Below are 24,144 nucleotides of genomic sequence, written 5' to 3' on the forward strand. Positions count from 1 at the left end.
AATGTTATTCAGCCTGATGCGTGCTCCACAGACCAGACCTTGAAAATACTATGGAATGTGAAAGAAGCCAGCCCCCAAAGACAAATGCTATATATGTTATTCACCTATAATAGGAGGAGGAGCCAGAGTGCTCAAATGCAACAGCCAGAAGGCGGGATGGGGGCAGCAGGTGCTGGTGCAGACAGCACTGTGGTTTTAACAGGCACCGAGGTGCAACATGGGAAGATGAAGGTCTGCAGAGAGCAGTGGTGATGGCTGCATGACAGTTTGGATAGATTTAGGGTCAAAGATGGGGCCAGGGAGAGGGTTCAGAGGGTCGAAGCACGGTGCTGATGGCATGAATCTGATCGCCAGAACCCCTGTTTAAAAAAAAGTCAGGTGTGGGGGCATGCATCTGCAAACCCAGACCTCCTACAGTGAGAGGCAGAGGCAGAAGAGTCAGAGGAGAAGGGAGAAGTGCCCAAAAGTTGTTCTCTACCCTCCACACATGTACCATGACATGTGTGGAGCTGTACTCAAACACATGCACACATGTACATCCACATACAGTAATAATAATTTTGACACAGTTTCTCTATTTAGCCCCCCGGCTGGTAGCCTTGACTCACTTTGAACTTGTTATGTAGACCAGGCTGGCCTCAAATTCACAGAGTCTCAGTCCCAAGTGCTGGATTAAGGCAAGCGACATCATACTTGGCTAAAAGATTTTTTTTTTTTAAGAAGAGAAGGAAGCCGGGCAATGGTGGCGCACGCCTTTAATCCCAGCACTCGGGAGGCAGAGGCAGGTAGATCTCTGTGAGTTCTAGACCAGCCTGGTCTAAAGAGCTAGTTCCAGGACAGGCTCCAAAGCTACAGAGAAACCCTGTCTCGAAAAACCAAAAAAAAAGAGAGAAGGAAAAACATGGTCAAGATTGAGAGGCAGGAGCCTTGCCTATTATGCACAGGGGCCTTGGCTTGATTCTCAGCTTGATCACACACACACAAAAGAACTGTTCATAAATTTAAAGAAAAAGATTAAATTCATATACTAAAGTTAAAGTAAGCAAAAAATGGTGACGGCAGCACGCCCTGGGCTGTGCGCCACTCACAGAAGAGCAGACTCACTTGCCACTGCTTACACAGGCCTCGTGACTCACCCTTGCTCACTTTTGTATCCGTGTGTTTGGCTGCCTTGCCCACTTCCTTTTAGCCAAGACAGCCTGCTTTCTCGCCAACGCACCACGCCCGAGGGCCCTTGTGCTGGCTGCTACTTTGTGGGGACAGCCTGAGCGGCCTTCCCTGGCATCTCTGCTGAAGGGGTCCCCTGACTCAGTAGCCTAGCACTGTTCCTTTTCTCTCTCTTACGGGAACTGCTTCATAGACTCGTTGTTATCTAAAATGATGTTCTGGGGGTTGGAGAGACAGCACTGTGTTAAGAGCCCTCGCTGCTCTGGCAGGGGGCACCCACTTCAGGTGGCTCATGGTTACCTGGAACTCCACCTCCAGGGTCTCTCCTTGCCTCTGTGGGTGCTACACTCTTGTGCACATATCCTTATACAGACATGTTCACGGTCTTATTTTAAAAAATACAAAATAAAAGTATTGGAGAGATAGGTCAGCAGTTAAGGGCTCTAGCTGCTCTTGCAGAGATCCTGGGTTTGGTTTCCAGGACCCACATCGTGGCTCACAACCATCCTTCACTCCAGGTCCAGGGATCCAATGCCCTTTTCTGGCCTCTACGGGTACCAGAGACGTACATGGTGCACTCATATACATGCAGGCAAGGCGCTCATATACATAACAAATCTAAAAAAATAAAGTAATTTTCTGTCTTTTCAACTAAAAAAACTAAGCAACTAAGTGGTGGTGGTGAACACCTTTAATTACAACACAAGGAAGCAGAGGCAGGTGGATCTCTGAGTTCGAGGCCAGCCTGGTCTGCTAAGAGAGTTCCAGGACAGCCAGGGCTGTTACCCAGAGAAATACTGTCTTGAAAAACCAATAAATAAAACCAAGAAATTAAGCTCCAAGAAGACAGGGCAGGAAGGGGTGAAGTCTCCTCCCCCAAGTATCAAATGCCCACATAATCATGGTCACAGAGCTGCTGTGGGGCACCTGGGTAGGAGGACAGAGAGCAGGCACACTGTCCAGCAGAGAGGCAGTCCTTTTGTGTGTGTAACAAGAGCCAGTTAATCTGATCTAACAGTCAAACGTGTGGGAAATTTTATCCTGTGTGGATAGACAGGCTGAGATTGCTGACCCACAGTTCTTCTGTTCCTCAGAATGGCACTCAGAGGCTTCCCGGAGGCTGAGAGGCTCAGAGAGGGGCGTTTCTTACAGCATGTGCACTGCCCGAGGATCACATGTAGAGATGTGGCAGTGAATGTCACTGTGGGCAATGATATCTCATCATACAGTCTCAAAGCAGGACTCAGAAGATGAAGAGGACCAGTCAGAGTTCTCGGGTGAGAAGTCAGAGATGACAGACGTGGCCTTAAGAGCGAGTGTGTGTGGGTACCGGAGGGATGGCCCAGTGGTTAGGAATTCTGGATACTCTTATAGAGGACCTGTGTCCAATTCCCAGCATCCACACGGAGACTCACAATTATTTGTGACTTCAGTTCCAGGGAATCCTCTGCCCTCCAAAGACATCAGGTGTATACATGGTACACAGACCTACATGCAGGCAAGGCACTTATACACAGAAAACAAAACAAAAGAATGAGCCAGGCCAAACTGGAGGTGGCAGAGAGAACATCTGGCACAGCCATGTCTGATGGGGATAGCAGAAGTCATAAGGCCAGCACAGCTGATGGACAAAGGCCCAGCAAAGCCGAGCCGCAGGATGGCCCCATGGCACCTTTGGTGTTCATCTCCACCTCTTGCATACTTGGGGGACTTTGAATATTTGTACAATTTGGGGATGTTAGATTGATGGGAAATTTCTTATGAATCATTTATGCCTTCTCCCAGGAGTACTGCTTCTAACTTCCCAGGATAATCCTGAAGATACTACCCTGCCCACTTTTAGGGAGATATCCTTATCTACCTGAAGGTCTTCCTCATGCCTTGGAGGCTGTGGCACACATAAAGACGCCAGAGGTCTCTTTATGAGGCTCTGAGACATTCTTTAAACATCTGTCCCTGTACTTATGCAGGAACAAGATATTCAAAACAAAGTAAACTCAAAAAGGTCAACAAAATTCAGTGGGCTGGAGGAGCTGGCCACAGGATCAGCCTGCAAGCCTCTTCCCACTATACACAGCAATCACGTGGGAGACACGGCACCAAAGTCAGATGAGCTGAAGTGCCCTCTGCCCTCCACGGAGGCTTATGTTGATGGATAAGAACGGTGTAGGAAGAATGAGATGTCAGGACCCCCCTTTCCTGGAAAAACTGGCACATGCAGAGCAACTGTGGTGTCATATGACCCAGGGACAACAGAATGCCAGGATTCGATTTGTAAACAAACTTTGTAAGGATATAAATGTGAGCACTGTAGTATGCCAGAGTCTGAAGCGCTGCAGCAGCTTCTGCCTGAGGATCTTTCTTGGGCACTATGACCATTAAGAGTTAATAATACACACTTGGACACAGCAGCAGGCCTGGGATGGCTGGAAGATTTTGTTTTGGCCTAGTACCCTTGTAGCCACAGACGCTGGCAGCCAGAGAGCAGGCTGTCATATGCCTCTAGATTCTTAAAAATCGGGTTATGGGATTAATGAGTAATAATAATTAAAAATGAAAACTGCTTATCAATGATGTCAAAACTTGAGAGGAAATGATTGGAAATGATAACTCTGTTCTGTCATAGATTATTGATGACTACAAAATGAACAAGAGGAGGTGAAACACACGTCCAAAGCCAGAATGACAGGATCTATGCTTTGGAGCAACATGGATGTATCCCTGCTTACTAAATTCTGTATAAAGTAGCGCCCTGGCTTCCAGTCACTCAGGCTGCAAGATTCTCCACATCATCAGGGACTGGTTCTCTCTGTCTCTCACTTACTCTTTCCATCCTCTGAGGGACCTGTCCCCTCACGGGGGCAGCCCCTGGCAAACACAGGAATGGGGTCTGGAGAGAGCCTGCTCTTCTGGAGGACCTGAGTTTGGATCCCAGCTCAGCATCAGGTTGCTCAGAGCCACCTGTAACTCCATCTCCGAGGATCTCTGGCTTCCTAGGGCACCTGCACTCACACGCGTATACCCACACAGACACACATAATAATGTAGTTTAACTAGGAATGTATTTGGAACACAGATCTGCTGACTGCTATGAAGGGTACTGTCCTGATTGCTCTTTTTCTTTCTTTTCTTTTTTGTCAACTTGACACAAGCTAGAGGGATCAACAATTGAGAAAACACCTCCAAAAGATCAGCCTGAGCTTCAGAGCTGATGGGACACTTTCTTAATTAGTGGTCCATGTGGGCAGGCCCAGACCGCTGCGGGTGGTGCCATCCCTGGTCAGGAGATCCTGGGTTATATAAGCAGACTGAGCAAGCTGTATGAGTGTTCATGCATGGCCTCGGCTTCAACTCCTTCCTCTAGGTTCCTGCCTTGAGTTTTTGTCCTGACTTCCCTTCATGCTGAGCAACAACTACAATGTGAAATAAACCCTCTCCTTTCCCGGACACTTCTTTTGTCACAGCAATAGAAAACCTAACTAATACAGAAACTGGAGTCAGGAGTGGGGTGTTGCTGTGACAGACCTGACCATGCTTTTTGGGAGGATTGTGGAAGGATGTTGGCACCTTGGCTAGAAAAGTCATCCAGTGCTGAGAGCTTACGGCGCTGGTATGGGAGCTTAGAAGACAACGCTCAGAGCAGAGCAGAGGATAGAAGACTGGCTTGCAAAGTTTCAGAGGGAAGTTTGAGGGTCCTTTAAAGATTATATTGGGGCCATGAGATATTTTGAATTAAGAATCTGTGGTTCTGGTCAGCTAGAGCCAAAGACTCGGCTGTGATTAGCGAGAGGCCGGGACCAGGAAGTGAACTCTTCTGGGAAGCTGTGGGCCAGAGAAGACTGAGGCAAGACCTCTGCACTGGCAGCCAGCTGAACTTGGTCATGTGGAAGAGTCACACAGGGTACTGGTTTTAAGACATAAAGGGGTCATGGGGAAGAGCTGAGGCTCGACGCTGAAAGAGGCCAGGGGACACCACCAGTGCAGGTGCAGCCTCAGTTTCAGAAGAAACCCCGGGATTGAAGAGGTCATAAAGAACAGCAGAGGCTTGGACCAGTCAGGGTCCCAGAACAGAACCTGAGAGAGGCTACTGATGAAGGCAAAGCCCAGTTGTGCACAGACTCCAGCATTATGGAAATGCAAAGCATACAACAGCCACCGAGGACAGCAGCAGCTGTGGGCTGGAGCTAGCCTGGGCCCACAAAGGAGCTAAGTGTGCTGTGAACGTGAGCTAGAGAAATGGGGCCTTTTGGAGCTCAGAAGACCGTGAGTTCCAAAGGTCAGACACTGAGCTGTTTATACTTCTAGACTTGGATTTTGCTGATTGTCACTGTGCCCTGATTCTCCCCTCACAGAGCCTTTAACTTGTTTTTGATTTTCCCAAATGCCTAACATGCCAGGCACTTGCCCACCAGACTTCCTTTCTGCAACCTTGATACTTGTGTGGCCAAGTGCCAGTCTTCCCTGGGAAAGAGAGAGCTCCCTAGACAAGAGGTTTTAGTAGTACTTATGCCCAGCTGCCTCTCCCTCTGCCCCCATATTCTTGAAGGATCCTCCCTAACCCCAGACTAGAGCAGCCGGAGAGACAGGGGGGCTCTGGCTGTAGCATGGGGCTTGAGCACGGGTTCACAGTGATGCCTTGTCTCTTTTTAAATAGATATACTGAGCCAGGGCATGAATGCTACTTCAACATGTGTGATTGCTCATTCTGTCAACTTCACGGGCTCTGAGATCACCGAATGATGACCCTCCAGACCTCTTGATCTGGTTAAGAGAGGCCGGAAGAGTGGCCTGCTGTGGTGCCATCATTTGCTGGCATTTGGGACTGCAGGAAGAGGAGAAGACAACTGAGCACAGACCATCACTGGCTGTGGATGCAGTGTGCCCAGCTGCCTCAGGCGCCTACTGTTGCGACGTCCCTACCACAGTGAACTGGAACTTTAACCTGGGAACCAAACCTGTGTCTTCAGAAAGAGCTGCCAGTGCTCCTGACAGCTGAGCCGTCTCTCGTCTCTCCAGCCCCTTGTCAGGTATTTGATTACAGTGACCGGACAAGGAACTACGACATCGATAGAGAGAGAACCTGCTTACAGAGTCCTTGGTTTGAACACAGCATCCCAACAAGGCACAAACCTCCACATCCTGTTACTCTCAGATTCGTGGCAAACCTAAACTGCGGCCACCCTCAGTCTCCTTAACAGGCTCCTGTCTCTAGAGCTCTGCTTGGGCTCCCCTCTCTCCCAGGCACGCCCACCACCTGCTGATCCTTCCTCAGACACTCATTCTGTGAGAGCCAAAGTTACACTTCAAGTTCTATTTACTGTGCCTTAGAGATTCATGAAACAAAAACGCCTCTGACCTGTGAGCCCCTTGCCCCAGGACAGACAGCTCCTGCAATGCTGGGAACTGTTGTCTATGGGAGGTAGCAAGACACATGTTTTTATTTGACCCATCTACATGGATGTGTTTGACCACAGATGGGCAGGAGGTTCACAGGATGGAGGTACTTCAGGATATATGTTTGCCTCTGATTGGACCTGATGGGAAATGCAATGAATTGTGGGATTTCCTTCTTATGCCACCACAAACTATGATTCTGGGCCATTTCTCAGGAACCCAGCCAGAGCCCATCCACCTGGCAGGTATTTAAATAAAGCTTGCTTCAGATTTGGCTTGAAACTGTGGTAGTGGTCTTGGGATTAACAACCCTTCCAGGCCCAGCTCCAGCACAGCCTCCATCGTCAGCCAGTCACAGTCACACCAGGCAGAAATAGCATCTCGGGGCTGCACACTCCCACAAGGCGAGGAAAACAAACTCACAGGGAGCTCTCCTGTGATGCCATTCCATCCCCTGTGGCCCACAAATCATATTCACCACCTGTCTCACACCCTCACCTCCCATAGGCAGAGTCAAGGGTGCCCCTTTGTAGAAAAGGGAAGCTGGAACTCAGAGCGGCCCAGCACAGTCAGGGCTGGAATTAGAATCCTCAAGGTTGGACTTTCAAGTCCCCAACATTTCATGGCATTTCACTGTCTGCTGAAGGAGCACTCAGGCCCTATGCCCGTGAGCTCTGAACGGTTCATAAGCCTTCTCAGGGAACCATTTTCCTCTCTGACTGGTGCCTAGGTCAGAGCCAGGTGCAGAATACTCACTCTGGAACTGGCCGGAGGTCGAAAACTTGAGCAGTCTCCCCTATTAACAATTAGGACAGAAGGGGCTTCTGAGGGGGGAGCCTTCAGAATCAGAGGGAGACCAGGGGGGCCCTCCAGCCACCTGCCCTGCCCTGCCCAGCAGGCCCCGTCTTTCCCTCTCTTCCCTTACTCCTCCTTTATTTAGTGTTTGTATTTGCACGCGCCTGTGCACACACACTCAAATCACAACACTCAGGTAGATTTGGTTGGTAGTGCCTGGGTCTCAGGGTTCAGATTCAGGTCACCAGGCTTGGCAGCCAAGTGCACTAACTTGCCAAGCCACTCGCTGGCCATTTCCTTTTAACTCCTGAGTTAGGGCTGCCCACGATAGCAAACAGGGAACCTCGGAGGCCCAGGTTGCCACATGTGGTGCGGACGAGTTCAAGGCTCTAGGAATGCAGCCCGTGTGCCCCGCTCCCGCCTGGCCTTGAGCCGGGTCCTTAGAGGCCTGCCCTCCTCAGAGGGCCCCTGGACTCCGCCCCTACTCAGACGCGCCAGCCTCACCCTCTGTGCTGGCGTCATCCACCAGGATGACCTCCTTCAGCAAGATGGCAGGGCTGGTGTGCAGGACGCTGTAGACTGTGCGCAGCAGAGTGGACCAGGCTTCGTTGTGGAACACAATGATCACGCTGGTAGAGGGCAGCGGGGGACAGCGCCGGAACCTCTGGTCCACACACCTGGAACAACGGAAGGACATACAAACTCTCTAAGTCCTGGGGCAGGGGAGGAGTTCGGGCGGGGGGGGGGGGAGAGGTCTGTCTAGAGCTCCCTTACCCCCAGCCCCCATTATCCCCCACACCCAACACACCAATCTCCATTCCCTGCCTGTACTTAGGAATAGCTCTTACTCCGTGGCTCCATCCTCCCGCCCTCGGTGCAGTCCCCTCCAAAGCCACCACCCAAGATGCTCAGGTACACCACCCCTCCCCGCAACTGCATTTCACTCGCAGGCCAGGTGTTCCCACAACTGCCTCCCTCTGCACCTTGGACACTGCACAGGGTGTGATTGTTCAGAGGGCTGAGTCACTAAGGGCAAATGTTCAGAGTAAGGTAAAGGTCCTTCCTAAGAGTTCTAGTTCATACTTCCTCTCGAAACCCTCTCCAGACTCCTCGTGATCTGACTCTAGCAATTTCCTGGGACCTTTCCCCCACTGTCTCCCCCAGCAACCATTGCGTGACACCCGGCTATCCTGCCATCTAAACACCGTAAGGGTCAGGGACCCGAATCCCAGGGGACACACAGCTGACCACCCTTTTCGTTTTGTGGAGACAAGGTCTCCCGGTGTAAACCAGGCTGGTCTCACATTGGCAATCCTCCTGTCTCAGCCTCCTAAGTCCTGGCATTATCAGACCCAGTTGATTCTCTCCTATTTATCAGGGAGATGTTGTCTGACCGCCGGGGAGCCTCCTCAGCTTTCTGCTCTGGCTGCCCCTATGCCGACGTCATTCCTTGCTGAGAGATTCCTGATGGCCAAGCTACACCTTGTTGGCTCAAGTCCGGGGAAGCCCAGGTTTGCAGCCTGTTAAGGTCATGACTTTTAGTGGAGCCTCTTGTTTCTTTCCAACTCATTAGTTAAAAAGGACAATGGCTAAGTGTGAAAGACAAAAAAAGATTTATCAGGACACAGTGTGATTACAGGGGGGGACACATGTTAGAGGGGAGGGCGGCTCTAAGATCCAAGTGTGGGTCTTCTTACCAAAATCAAGAGCATAAGTGGCTTCAAGTTGGAATGACTTATGGACCTGTGGCCTTCACTAGAGGGAACCAAGAGGGTGGTGTGGGGACCTTCTGGACTACCACAGCAGCAGTCAGGATACGTCCCCTCTCTCAAATTAGTACCAGAGGCCCAGATGGCAGCAGCAGGTTCAGCATCTTGAGGGCTGCAGAAGCCACAGCTTTGTCCCAGCCCCTCCCAGTTCCCTGTGCCAGGTCCTGGCCGGCAGCCTTAGGTTCTTCTTCTACATCCTGTTCCCTCCATAGCTGTGTTTCAGCTCACAGGTCCCTATGGCCCCTGCCTGACCACAGTACTCCTGAGCTCTAGCCCCTGCGATCAGGGCAATTGGCCAGCAAAAGGGAAGAGGAAATCCCTGCCTGTTCTCAAATTCCCTTCGGCTTGCTTTCTGACAACTCCTGGCCACACTTCTGGGACAGCTCTGGTCTCCTCTGAGAGTTCTGGATGCTACTTACTCAGGGGGTCGGGTGTCTGGCCCCAGGGACCTCTGCAAGGAGATGCGGTCACTGGCAAAGGCATTGAAGCAGTGTTTCTTATAGCCCTCTTCCTTTTCCTGGGTCTCTAGAGGGGTCCATTCTTTCTTCTGAAATGGTTTTCCGTCTGCCCCGGGGCTGCTAGGGTCCTGAGGTGGCCGTTCCCAGAAGGGCTTCAGCTCAGCAGGGGTATAGAACCCAGGAAGGCAGGAGTGGTTTGTGGAGAGCTGAGTCTGCTGGGGGTCCGGAGCCCTGATCTGCAGTTTGGGCATGGCATCTCTGATGTTGTTTACGGCACCTAGCATGAGGTCCAGCACATGGTCCTTCTGGCCTACCAGGGACTTCAGCCAAGGCTTCTCCATGGCCTGCTGCTCCTGTTTGCTTACTTCCTTTTGCCGGATGAAGAGGAAGAACATGAGGGCACTGCCGAGCATGGCTAGGCGCAGGGGCATGTGGCGTCTGCGGAGGAGCCTCATCTTCCCGACCAGGACCCAAGCAGGGTCGGCACCAAGTCTTGGACGTCACTTTGGAAATAGCTTGCTATGCCAGGGTGGCCACGCCTGGGGCCTCAGCCTGAGAAAAGAGGGTATATGAGAGAGCTGAGCCACTGCAGAGATGGGGAGGGCTGGGGATCCGAGGTGAGTGTGCCCGTCTCTTTTGCACACGGCCACAGCATCCTGGCATCTAAATTTCCTTTTGCTATAAATGAGAAAACTGGGTCCCAGTCTTTCCTGCTGGGAAGAAACTGCTTTGGGAAACACTTTGTCACTAAAATAAAGTTTAGCTGGAACACACTTGTCGGTGCCTTGACTTAGAGGACAGGATGGACAGCAACTCCATGAACCACCTGTAGTCTCATTCCAAGCTGTTTTGGTTTTTGAGACAGGGTTTGCTAATTAGCCCAGGCTGGCCTTCAACTCCCAATCCACAGCCTCCTGTGAACTGGGATGATAGGCATGGACCACCGCCTGGCCCACTTTGTACGTCAGATAAACTGGTTTGTGTGACCCTGGAGGCCTGGACAAGAATGTCTGTGGCATCCCTGATCAAAAGCGGTAGCAATGAATAATCAGCTGTTGAACGGTGAAGTGTGAGACTACCACTCTGTGAAGCTCTCTGCAGCCAAGGAAGGAACGAGCCACCTCTCTGAAGCGCTCCAGAGCAGTGGGGTAAAAAGGCAAGCTGCAGAGAGACAGTGTTGCTCTTTACCAAAAACTATAAAATACGCCCGTGTTAGAGACGGTGCTGTGTGTATAAATACGCGGTAAAGCTAAGAGGCTAAGAACAAGAAAGCCAGCGTTTCTGAAGAAAGACAAAAATGTATGAAGGAATCGGGCATGGTGGATCATGCCTTTAGGGAGGCAGAGGCAGGCAGATGTTTGCGAGTTCAAGGCCAGCCTGGTCTACACAGTGAGTTCCAGGACAGCCAGGGCTATTGGGGATAGGGAAAAAAGAAAAAGAGGTACAAAGAAATACCGATTAGAGATAAACAGACGAGGACTAGATAGTTAGAAAATGCGTTCTTCTTTCTAGAGGCGGATGTTGATGTGGGCAGTATCTTACCCCTACTCTTCCTTTCTTTCTTCCTTCCTTCCTTCCTTCCTTCCTTCCTTCCTTCCTTCCTCCCTCCCTCCCTCCCTCCCTCCCTCTCTCTCTCTCTCTTCTCTCTCTCTCTCTCTCTCTCTCTCTCTCTCTCTCTCTCTCTCTTTCTTTCTTTCTTTCTTTCTTTTCCCCCAAGACATGGTTGCTCTGTTTAACAGCCCTGTCCTGAAACTAGCTCTGTAGACCAGGCTGGCCTCAAACTCACTCACAGAGATCTGCCTGCCTCTGCCTCCCGAGTGCTAGGATTAAAGGCATGCACCACCATACCTCGCCTACTCTTAGTCTATGTTTGACACGTATTTTGTAAATATAGTTGACCCTAAAACAATGCAGGGGTTAAGGGTGACAACTTCCTATTCAGTTGAAAACATAACTTTCGACTCCCCTAAAACTATTGACTGGAAGGAAGCCTTACTAATAGCAATAGTAATCAATTCATACAAATGTATACTCTGTATGGTGGCCAGTACACACCAGCTATGAAAGATTTCTGTGTATCATGTGAGATTTCCTGGAAGAATGACCAGCTAAAATGGAGACAATTAGTGTCAAATGACATTTTAAGCAGCTACCTCCAACACCTGAGAACCACAGGGGCACAGGAGAGGAAGCAATGAGGTTATCACATGGTAGGGCATATAGATTTCAGTGCTGTAATCCTGCAGTTCATTCTATGCAATTACGACTTTTTCAGTCACGCTGAGGCCTCACGTGTCTAAAGGCACTCTTCACAGAGCTGCACCCACTTCCGGCTGGGACTGACCGCACGGTCATCTTCAGTTCTGCAGCGCTGCTCTCCTCTCGTACACGGACACGGCCTGCTTGTGTGCCCGCGTTCTCACAATCATAGATTCGTGTGGCCAGGGCGGAGCTTAATTGACAGAGTGTGATGCACACGCGTCCTCCTAACACCCAGAAGGTGGAGGCAGGAGGATCAGAAGTTCAAGATTATACTCAGCTACCTAGTAAGTTCAAGGTCAAGCTGGACTGTGAGAGACAATTAAAAACATGCACACACAATAGGTTTGTATATCTTTTGTGTCAGATACATAATTATCGACATATATTTTATGTATTCATAATATATTTATTAAAATACATTTCTATATTCATTTGTTAGTTTTTCAGATTGTCAAAATTTCCTTGCCCCTCAAAATGTACATATGGGTGGGCCCATGGAGCTCAAACTCCTGCTGCCCAAGGGCCAAGTTCTTTCTTCTGTATTTACTCACTTAGAACATGTATGTATGTATGTGTGTATATGTTTACGTGTGTGTACGAATGTATGTATGTGTGTATGTATGTATGTATGTGTGTATGTGTGTGTATGAATGTATGTGTGTATGTATGTATTTGTGTGTATGTATGTATATATGTATGTGTGTATAAATGTATGTATGTATGTGTGTGAATGCATGTATATGCTTTTTGGTTTTTTGAAACAGGATTTCTCTGTATAGCTCTGACTGTCCTGGAACTCTGTAGACCAGGATGGCCTTGAACTCAGAGAGATCCACCAGCCTCTTCCTCCCCAGTGCTGAGAATAAAGGTATGCTCCACCACTGTCTGGCAATTATTTTATTTTTTGATAGGATCTTACTATGTAACTTGTTGGCCTAAAACCCATGGTCTCCTGCCTCAGCTCCCACAAGCTGAGATTATGAGCACATGTTGCTAATTCCAGATGAAATTGTTGTTGTTGCTGCTTTTAATCTAAAATTCTATTCCATGATAACACCTTCCATGCAGTACTAGGCATGGGGGAGGGGGATTGAGGGGTAAGAGGGTAGAGTGAGGAGGGAGGGGGTTGGCCAGGCAGCACCCCAGTCAGAGGATGAATATGAAGAGTTTTCTACGGGAGCTAAGCTAGTATAAAGTCTCCAGCTGATGGATGCTGGTGTCAAGAGATGTGACCTCAGGCTCCGGCCCCCTTTAGAGGAGCCACCTCTACAGCTGGTACAGGGTTAAGGGAGAAAGGAAACGTTTCTCAGAAGTGTGCAGTCTTATCAGTGTGCACAGTCAGTTTCCAAAAAATAGTCTCAGCTATTAGCCACAGGTGACCCTTGGGAGATTTATTTTATCCCTCTAAGCCTTGATTTCCTCATCTATAAACTAGGACTTGCCAACACCCAACTCGGGCAGTGCTGAGGATTAGGTTAGGTGATGTATGCAAAACCTACGGCCGAGTTAGTGTCGTTTTCTAAGCCCTCGGGTACTTCTATCGTTGCAATGAATAAGGCCCTGTGCAGTTTCCCAGCAATCACCACCCCCAGGCATCTGTTCCTTGGCCAAAGCCACGGCATGGCACCTGGCTGGCATTCTTTGCTTTAAGGTGACCCTGGGCTGGTGATGATAGTTACCTCCCCACCCCCGTTCGTTCCTCATAGTGCACACCCAAGACCTGTCGAGTCTACTCTGAGAAAAAAACAGTGACTCTGCTTGAGATGCTTAGTGCTCTTCGCTGAGCCCAGGTCTGTCCACGGGAAGCCTGGTGCTGGGAGTCCCTTGTACATGGAGAATACACAGTCAGCACGGAGTCAATGGCCAGCAAACTTAGTCTGCTGCCAAGACAGTGATTTCTTTCATAGCATTATCAATAATAAATGAAAGAAATCCTTATTTTGATGTTGGAGAGATGGCTCAGCAGTTAGGAGTGCTTGCTGTTCTTGCAGAGGACCTGGGTTCAGTTCCCAACACAGACAGGGCAGCTGACAACTCATCCCGGGGATCCAGCACCCTCTGCTGGCCTCGGAGGGCATTGCGTGCATATGGTGCACATCTCTACATGGAATCAAAACATCCATAACACAAAATAAAAACAAATCTTTTTAAAAATTCCTGCTTTGTATTAAGGATTATCTAGGCTACGAGAGACATTTATTGACTCTGTTGCTATAAGTGGAAGACCTACTATGTGCCAGGGACTCGGAAAGGGCAAGGATGAGTAAGGCCTCCCCTCAGGAAGGGCACATCAGAGGGGGGCCTTAGGTGGGAGGAGGAGTGTATAGGGAATGCCAGATGGAGGAAGGCCAAAACGTCACACGGGGTGGGGGGAGGTTGGGCTGGGCACCGAGTTCACCTTAGTTGTCTGCACAAGCTTAGCATATTTCAAGTGAAGAGAATTAACGAAGCTGAGCTGGACCGGCCAATTAGAGAGCAACAGCCCAGGGCGGGGGAGTGGGAGGTCAAAGAAGCGCAAAAGCTGGCTGGGGTGAAGCCCTCACACTGTTTGCCCTTGAGAAACGGGGAGCAGTTTTCCAGGAATGACTCTAGGAAGGGGAATAGGACAGCTGGTGGCTGACGAGGTGAGCAGCAGCTGCTCAGCAGCTGGGTGACCAGGTAAAGGGGACCGGGAGATCGGACCCAGGGAGCAGTCCTGCCAGTGGCAGAAGTGGCACCAGCAAAACTCTTTTGGGTCTTAGGGTGGGACACAAAGGTAGACAGTGGGGTGTGAAGCTCAACGCCTCTCCCCAAGGGTTGTGAAGGTCCCAGGAAGTGGAGCAGTCCTGGGAAAACACTCAGGAGCTAGGAGCACTGGGTGCTCTAGGGACCCAGGTTCAACTCCCGGCACCCACATGACACCTCACGACTGCTGTAACTCCAGTTCTGGGAGAGCTGGTGCTCTCTTCTGGCTTCACAGTCACCCAGATATCTGTGCTACACAGACATACACTCAGGCGAAATATGCATAAAATAGAAACAAAATTAAAAAAAAAATTAAGTGGAAGAGGTGGTTCCACAGGGCAGGCCAGGGAGGAGCGAGTGCTGAATGCCATCTGGTACTGCGAGCCACACCGAACTGTGAGCCCACACCGTACTGCGAGCCCCACCGTACTGCACTGCGAGCCCACACAGTACTGCGAGCCACAGAGTACTGCGAGCCCACACCATACTGCACTGTGAGCCCACAGCGTACTGCGAGCCCACAGCGTACTGCGAGCCCACAACGTACTGCGAGCCACACCATACCGCGAGCCACACCGTACTGCGAGCCGCACGGTACTACCTATTCAAGCTATTGAAAGTAAAGGGTAGCGAACAGCACAGACAGCTGAGAAAGGCAGGGTTCCCTCCAGGTCTCACAGATTTTTCAAGGAGAGGAGCAGGGTTGTGTGTGGAGGCTCTTTCCCAGGGCCTGAGCTACGCTGAGGGCCAGCTGCAGGGGCTCTGCTTGAGCTGCAGACCTCAATCTAGAGACTATCGAGAACAGACTGAGCTCTGTAGCCTGGGCCAGGTCTGTTGAGCCACCGTGTAGCCTGCACTCAGGACAGTTTTCTGGTTACTTCCCACTCCAGCATGAGAGTGGGCACAGCTGGACACATGGGCATGGTAACACTGCAGTAACTAGCTAGAGCCAGGCAAGGACTCACCTCCTCCAGGAAAGCCTCCTGGAGTTACCCGTCACTCCAGCACCCTCATCCAGGCGCTGAGTGTGGTCCTTTGAAGAGGCGGTTATCTTCCCTGGAGAAACAGACCTTGGGTTAAACGGAACTCCTCTGGAACATCTGCTCTCTGGATCCAGTCAGGCTGTCTAAAAGCGCTCTCTCTGGAACCTGCAGTTCCTCAAGGTTCTAACCACATCCTGAAATGAAACGAGACACCTGTGATTAGACTTGGCAGGAAAGGACTTGTTCTCAGTGTCAGCTCAGCATGCCAGCAACAGGAAGATAGCCCCGGAGAAATACCAATTTCATGGATGCCACAGGGCTTCGGGGTCGAGGGTTCCTGCTCCATGCAGACGCAATCCTAGAATCATGGTAAACAAGGGCCAGGAGGTTGTGCCCCCTGAGCCTTGGGAAAGGAATAACCCCTAATGTAGTAATTGGTTGAGTTCAGGGCTCTGCAGGACCCATGCCCCTCCCTACCGTGCGCACAGCCTGAGGCTGCCAGGGAGCATCCACTCCCAGGTCTCTCCCTCCCTTGGGCCTGCTCATCAGACTTGTCAGAGCCAAGATACCCCAAGTCCTAGCTGAGGAAGACATGGGGGATGGGATCCTCTAGATAGAGCACACACTCACTCCCTTGCTGCTCTAGAGAGCAGAGCCCAGGCTACCCCAATACTGTTTCCAATCGGTCACTGCACAAAAAGTCTTTAAATAGCCAGCATATGGCAGGAGGGACATTAGAAGGGGCTGGAGAGATGGCCCAGCAGTTAAAAGCACTTGCTGCTATTGCAGAGGACACTGGCTCTGTTTCCAGCATCCACATAAGGGCTCACAAGTGCTCAGAACTCCAGTCCAGGGGATCCAGAACCCTCTTCTGGTCTTTAAGGGCAGCAGACATGCATGCAGTACACATACACGCAGGCAAAACAGTCAAACACATAAAATAAAAATTAATTAAAAAAAAAAGACCAGAATGCAAAAGGATAGCTACAGTGGTGATGTATCTTTTGTCCCAGCACTCAGGAGGCAGAGCAGGTGGATGTCCAAAAATTTAAGAGCATCCTGGGCTACATAGCAAGTTCCAGGTCAGGGCTATACAGTGAGCAACTGCTAAAAAGAGAAGAGGAGAAACTAAGCTGGGCTGGGGACATAGCTCAATGGTAGAGCGCTTGCCCGGCACATGCTGTCACTAGTGCTACAAAAACAAACAACAACGAAACCCAAAACTGCATCGCATGATTTTATCATATTTTCCTCTCCGTTATTGCCTATGGGTACAGCATGGATCAAAGTCTCAGAACAGCTCTTAGCTTTAGTAACTTCAGAGGTGTAAAGGCTACAGATTCAACAAGGATCTTTGGAAAACTTTATTTTTGCTTTTAGCTTATGAATTTTGAATAATTAAAATTTAACACTTTATCTTACTGAAGGTGACAAACATTACTTGATATAAAATCAGAACTTGGGCTGGGGGAATGGGCCTCAGTGGGTCAAGAGCCTGTTTAACCACACGAGGCCTTCATCTTCAACCCCAGCACTGAATAAACTTGAGACATCTGTAATCTCAACACTCAGGAGGCGACAGGAGGAGGCTCAGAAGTTCAAGTCACATGGCTACACAGAGTTTGTAGGCAGCCTGGGTCACGTGAGGACCTGTCTCAAAAGGGCAATGCAATGGGATAAAATAAGAACTAAAATGTGTTCTTCAAAATGTATACTTCTCAATGAAGTAAGCAGTTAAACAATCCCATTTTCAGGTAATTTTCGCTACGGCACATACTTTACACTTGTGATGTCACCGTGAGTGTAAGCTGCTGGGAGACTTTTGAGCTCTCCTGCCACACTGATATGAGTCCAGGTCTAGGAACATGCCTTCTTTGTAGCCACACATTTAAAACTCGGGGACACAACCCTCTTCTAGGAGTCTCCTCTGATCTTCTGACATCTTCAGTAAAGTGATATGAAAAATCAGTTATACAAGATACACAAAACTAAAGCAGAGTTAGCCTGTCCCCATTATTACCTGTCTTTGTCTTCCTCTCTTTCTCCTTCCTCTGCCCCCAGTGCTGAGGATCTAAGCCAGGGCTTCACACAGACAAGGCAAGGGCTTTTCCCACTGAGCCACACCTCCAGCTCTGGCCTCCTGACTTCCCTTTTCTTCATTGTCATCATGACACAAATCTGCCCGTGTCAACTGTGGCTCTATGCCCTGCCAGGGACCTGGACTCCTGGACTTCGAGAGCCACGCCATTTCTACCATCTGTCACTTGCAAAGTCTGAAGTACCAGCTGTGTGAGTAGGTGACCCAGCCTGTTATTGATGGAATGAGTGTTTGAGTTAGGTGGCCTTCTGCTGCCACAAGCAGCTTGCCATCTGGGTATGCAGCAGCCTTGTGTCGGTGAGCCTAGCTCCATTGGACTCCAGACGCACAGCTAGAAGCTCCCAGGAGCAGGTCCTGGTTTGGGTTCTCAGAGCTCTGCTACGTTCCTGTCTGTCTCACCTCCCCATGGCGGTGCTACAGGGCCTGGACTCTTCTGCCCCTCTCCTCCACTCCTAACCCCCCTTACTGCATTTCCCTTCTCTCCAACTCCCACTCAGGGATCCCATGCTTAAAGATGTCAAAACTAGGGAGTACCAAGTGAGGTCTTGGCTCTCATGAAAGACAGGGTCAGCCACCCAGACCATAGCCAGGTGGCCTCTTTGTAATGACGTTTCTTCCTGTATATGCAAATGAACCGCACACCTCCGGGAGGTGAGAGACGTGGCCTTCTGTGGCCTGCAGGAAGAGAGCTGTCATGCCATCCCCACAGGATATTTGCTCAAGTTAATTGGCTCACCAAGGCGTTGGTGTAGGCAGGTGGACCTCACGGAACAGGTTGGTTTCAAGATCCTGGAGGGGGAAGGGCGCTCCAAGGTTGTAAAGCCAAATGGTTGTCCCTTCATCCACGATGACATGTTCTCTTCACCAAGCCCAGTGGCCTTACCTCCCCTGCAGTCACACTATGAGAAGATGACCCGATGGTCTCTAGAGCCTTCCTTCCCTGTCAGATGTCTCTGGTCCCAGGACAGTGGGACGTTTCCACCCCCTGTCCCTGAGTTACACCTTCATGGACACTCTGGCTCTTCCTGCAGACCAACACTACAGTAATGTGCTGGGCTCGCTCTCCCAGAGCAGTGTGCTGAGTTATTTCTGCGGCTAGCACATCTAGGTTCATTCTGGGTTTACAGAAAATGTTGAACTAAAGTTATCCAAACAGATTTTCCACTGAAAAAAACAACCAGTTTCTCACCACTGTGTAACAGGATCAGTGTTTGGCATAAAAGTGTTTGATACACCTTTGTTGTCTTACCCCAAGCATAACCCACTGGAAATCAGAACAGCAGGCAACTAAACAGGAAGCCGAGCAGCTCTCGGGCTTCATCCCCAGGATCTCGGGTGGGGGAGCTGGGTTTCTCTAACCTCCTAGGGTTTGAATTGAGTTTTGCCATCTGTTGGCTGGTGGTGGATAGGAGGAGACAAGCTGGGGGTCACGGGACAGATGGTTCTAAGGGCTGGGGCTAGAAGTTAGGGAGCTGAAGTTTGACCCTCTCTTCCCGGGGCAGTCTGCTCCTGATGGCAGGAATCCTGCTCAGGATGGCTGGAAACTTCCACCTGCCACAGCCCTTAGGCCTGCAAGCAGCCCGCTGACTTGAGCAGTTCCTCAGTGCTTCCAGAAGCACCCCTAATTCCTGGTTCACACCAAGATCTGTGATGTTCAATCCCTTCACGGTACCAAGGTAACCAAACCCTTGCTGGTTATGTCCTGCTTTCTGGGTGCCCTTCCCCTTCCCCATGAGCATTCTTCCTCTCCACCCAAAACTGTCGTCAAAAACTGTCCTCACCCTGGAGGACGAGATGTAGTACCTGCCCGACTCCTTTGCTTCGTGATCAGCAAAGCCCTGGCCACATTTCATTAGACTAAGGCTGTTTAACTGGGGCAGATTCATCCAGCAGTCAGCTTGCCATCTGCATTTATTTACCTTCCAGGTGGCTCTCTTTCCCTTCCTAAGGTGGCTCAGCAGCTAAGACAGCTCACTGCTCCCCCAGAGGGCCTAAGTTCAGTTTCTGGCATCTGCGTCTGATGGTTCACAACTGCCTGCAACTCCAGCTCCAAAGAATCAAACTCCTCTCTGGCACATACACATAATTAAATTAAAAAACAAATAAAAAGAGGTCTTCCTAGAAGGATGTGGTGGCCCAAACCTGTGTTTTCAACCTTTAAGGAGAACCAGGAGTTCAAGGTCAGGGACTAGAGAGATGGTCCAGTGCTTAAGAGCATGGCTGCTCTTGCAGGGACTTAGTGCCTCACAACCACCTGGGACCCCAGTCCCATGGGACCCACTGCCCTCTTCTGCCCTCCATGGACACCAGGCACACACATGGCACAAGTATGTGAATGTAGGCAAGAAAGGCATTCACACACACAAGAAAAAAATCAAATCAAAATGAGTTCAAGGTCACTTCCATTTACACGGAGAAGATGAGGCAATCCTAGGCTACGTGAAACCCATCTCTCAAAGAAGAAAGCAAGGTTTCCCAGGTGTGTCCTGCCCTCGGGAGTTGAGTGTGCATCTTTGTCCCCAGAGTCACTCACTCCTCACTTGTCCTGCTTTCTCCACGTGGGACTTTCCCACTAGATTCATGGAGGAAAGTGAGCAACACATCCAGACAACTTCGTCCTGTTTGCTTTCTGTACCCTTAAACCCTGCTTCTCAAGCTTCTCATTCTGACAGCTTGGCCAGGTATCCATCCCTCTGCACTGAGGTGTGTGTGATCAGGAGTGCGGTATATATGTGTGTGCATGTGTATGCTTATCTGTGTGCATGTGTGTGAGTGTACATGTGGGGGGTATGTGTATGTATGTGTGCATGCATGTGTGTGTGCATGTGTGTATGCTCATCTGTGTGCATATATGTGAGTGTACATGCGTGCAGGGGAGTATGTGTATGTATGTGTGCATGCATGTGTGTGTGTGCATGTAGTAACTTCCTTTTCTGTCTGTCTTTTGTTTGCCATTAGATGCAGAGCTGTGGTCAGAAGGGGTTTCTTGCTGCACATCTCTCCCTAGGACTCAGGCTGGGCTAGGCCGGGTACTGGAGAGTAACTGGACCCCACAGGGCTCTCAGGTGCCAGGGGACTCATTCTCAAAGCTCTTTTCTCCCTGGGCCGAACCCATCCTTGTTTACCACACAAGGCACAATTACAGCATTGAGAGCCTCACAGAGACAGGCACTGCCCTGCACTTGACCTCTTGCGTACTGAAATGCTCGCTCTCATCCCATCGACCAGAAACGGGCATTTTGGGCTTTTACAGAAGAAAGACTGAGGGTATATAAAGAGCCAAGTTCACCCGAATTCTAGCACAGCCAAACACCCAGTGTGGTACTCGGCTTCACTTCCAGAACTGGGGACACTGGATTACGTCCATCAGCCCCGGGGGGATGTTTAGGGCAATGCTATCACTATCTTTCACTTGCTTTTTCAAGGAACAAAGATATTGGCCACAAGGACATGCCTATGATCACCTCACTGTCACCCAGGCTCGCCTTCAGCCTGACTCCTGGGCTCAAGCAACCCTTCTGCCGCATCCTCCTGAGAAGCTGGGAATACAGTGGTGGTGCATGCCTTAATCTCAGCACTGGGGGGGGGGGGGGGGGGGGGGCAGAAGAAGTGGATCTCTATGAGTCTGAGGCCAGCCTGGTCTACATGGTGAGTTCCAGCTCAGTCAGGTCTATGTAGAGACCCCATCTGAAAAAAAAAACAAAAATAAAGAAAAAATAAACAAAAACCTCACATAAGTTATGTTTTTTGTTTTGTTTGGTCTTGGTTTTTGTTTTTGCTTTGAGACAGAGTCTCAGGTAGTCCAGGATGGCCTCAAACTCATTACCTAGCCAAGGATGACCTTGCACTTTGGATTCTCCTTCTTCCCCAGTGCTTACGTTCCAGGCGTGCACCATCATGCACAGTGTTTGCGATGCTAGAGACTGGACCCACAGTCTTATGCGCACTGGGCAAACACTCTGCCAGTTGAGCTACATGCCCAGCTCAGACCTTCTGTTTTACCCGGAAGTAAAGTGAAGCACAGAGTGACTAGCTTGACTGTGGGCACACAGCTAGGAAAAAGCAGATTCACACCAAGGCTCATGTCTGTTCAGAGCCATGACACATCTTAAGTCTGGTTGGTCCCTGCAGCTCTAGCACTCACTTCCACAGGCACCTCCTCATTTACTCCTTACCCGAGAGTTTACGTGATGTGGCCAAGGTTAAACAGCTACCTTAGAAGGAGTGAGCGCTGAGTCAGCCGCTGGCAGCCTTCATTATCCACCACTACCTCCCTCTGTGAGCCTCAGGTGAGCACAGCGCTGCCCCTCCTTAGCCTGACTTCTGTTCCGGACAGTGGCTACAAGAACTCAACCTATGATCGCATCCGTGTCTGGATTTCTCCCAGTTGAACTTGGGCTAAGATAGTTATGATCTCCTGACACCCATGGGGCCTCCCTTTCCTGGACTCTTCCGGGTGCTGGAGGCAGCACCAGCTGTGGGCAGTGATTACCCAGCAGCCAGTTTCCCTCGGTTTCACTTGCTCTTTACTTCCTTTTGACTGTCCTGTCGTGCTCTTTGGTCCTGGTAACCCTGAAGCAGCTCTCTCCTGTCACGGCTGGGTTCCTGAAGCACGTGGCATCGCTGGGGAATGCCTGTGCTGATGCAAACTCTTGGATAATTTGAATGAAGTAGATTTCAGAACCCTGATGGAGTCATCACATGAATTTGCCCAGCTCATCCTTCTTAGCCTTCCTGATGACAGGGAAGGCTCTCCTGTCGGGCGGAGAGGAGGGCCTGTGGAATGCAGGCACATCTGCGGTTAAGTGAACATAGCCCTGGAGGTTCTTTAGTGTGTCTAGAGTCATTAACGTCAGCCAGTGCCTGCCTTTGTGGGTCTCGGGATAAGCTCAGAGTGCAATCCTTAAAGCTCTACCTGAGACCACTGCAGTGAGTTCCTGCTTAAGACAGGGCTTCCTTTTTGAGCTTTGTGAGCAAGTTATCATCAGCAGTGTCCAAAGAGGCAGTGGTCTGGAGTCTGGGATGACTGGCCCTTGGGCAAGTAACAGAAGGGTTCTCCCTGTAGTCTTCATGAGGTATGGAACAAGTGAGGAAGAGAATCAGGAAGTTGGTGACAGTAAGTCATACAGTCCCTATACCATACCACAGAATTGGCTCTCTACCCCTCAAAAGTGCCAAGCATCCAAGGGGGGAATCAAGCAGGCAAGGGCTCCGAGCGGTCCCCACCAACAAGGCTTCCCCTGGTTTGTCCCTTCTGCACAAAGGTGACAAGGCAGAAAGGACCCTCTCTGAAGGTCTTCCCGCGCTTGAGCACGTGAGGTGATCGCAATCTGGGGAAGCGCAGAGTAGGCGCCCGGGCGTGCGAGAAGGGAAGAGGGAGTCGGAGCTCCCCGCTTAACTCCCCCCCCCCACGTTTCTGGACCGCAAAGGTGGAGGGGGTCTCCCCAAGGGAGGCGCTGGTTGGCACCGCACCAGAGGAGGTGTCTGGCTCGGCCCCTTCATTTGACTGCGGGTCGGAGAGGAGTGGGGCGGGTAGCAGGAAGCCGGGACTCAGAGCGAGCGCGAGTGGAGCGAGTCCACGAGAAGCACAGGGCTGCGAGGTCCCAGGGCACCGCGGGGTCGAGCGCCCCACTGCTGCTTACCTGTCGCGCTGAGGCCGAGCCGCAGTCGCCGAGCCGTGTGCCGTTTACCCGACAGGGAGGCTGGGAGGGCGGGCCCGGGGCGGGTCCTGTCATGGGTGGCGCTCCACCCGGCTGCGGCAGGTGCGGCGACTCCGCTCCAGACCCGGGAAGCCAGACAGTTCTCTCCAGATCCCGGCCCCCGGGTGCAGGGTCCGCGGCTACCCCAGGTCGCCGGCATTGCCTGCCGCGGGCGGCGAGGGCAGCGAGCCACAGCGTGCCTGCCGGGAGCCACAGTGGCTGCAGCGCCCAGAGCCTGAGGCCAGCGGCGGGGGTCGTGCTGGGTGGTGGCTTGTCCAGAGGCTCGTCCAGGTGTCCCAGGCAGATAACTTGTGAACGCATAAATTCCCCTCCCTGTTGCAGAATATTATTTAACTAGGCAAAGATGTGTTACATTTGTTTATGCTGCAGAGTGAGTATAAATGTGTTGCTTTTGTTTATGCTGCAATTGTTTAGTTATGAAAAGATGTGTTGCATCTGTTTTACCTTGCCTGCCCAAGGCACCTGATGGGTGTAAAAAAACGCTGAACAGTCGATAGCTCGGCAGAGAAATGCAGGTGGGACTGGCGGGCAGAGAGAATAAATAGGAGAAGAAATCTAGGTTCACAACAAAAAGGAGACCAGAAGGAGGAGAAAATGAGGTACATGCCAGGGACAAGAAGCCAGGAAGACGACAGCAAAACAGAGAGAAGCAAGGAAAGTAATCTAAGGTAATAAGTAAGAAAGGTGATAAGCCCTGAGGCAAAATAGATAAAGAGAAAAGGGTTAATTTAAGTTAAAAAGAGCTAGCCAGAAATGTGTCTAAGCAAGGCTGAG

General features: G+C 50.6%; 1 protein-coding gene across 2 annotated transcripts in view; it reads right to left on the reverse strand.

Moving 5' to 3' along the window:
• The window catches only part of Galnt6 (polypeptide N-acetylgalactosaminyltransferase 6), a 39,312-nt gene extending 15,940 nt beyond the window's left edge, over window positions 1-23,372 (reverse strand). Inside the window, exons 1-4 of one of the 2 annotated variants that reach the window (XM_050122517.1) lie at window positions 23,293-23,372; window positions 15,640-15,746; window positions 9,545-10,135; window positions 7,861-8,033 (exon numbers count right to left, since the gene is read on the reverse strand). In XM_050122517.1, the coding sequence (XP_049978474.1) occupies window positions 7,861-8,033; window positions 9,545-10,038 (667 nt within the window). In that variant the 5' untranslated portion in view covers window positions 10,039-10,135; window positions 15,640-15,746; window positions 23,293-23,372. Of the gene's footprint in view, window positions 1-7,860; window positions 8,034-9,544; window positions 10,136-15,534; window positions 15,747-23,292 lie in introns of both variants that reach the window. The other variant, XM_050122516.1, reaches the window with a different exon arrangement.
• Between the last annotated feature and the right edge of the window lie 772 nt (window positions 23,373-24,144).

Source organism: Alexandromys fortis, unplaced genomic scaffold (assembly GCF_014885135.2).
Source record: "Alexandromys fortis isolate MF-2015 unplaced genomic scaffold, M_Fortis_MF-2015_v1.1 scaffold_216, whole genome shotgun sequence".
Taxonomy (NCBI): Eukaryota; Metazoa; Chordata; class Mammalia; order Rodentia; family Cricetidae; genus Alexandromys; species Alexandromys fortis.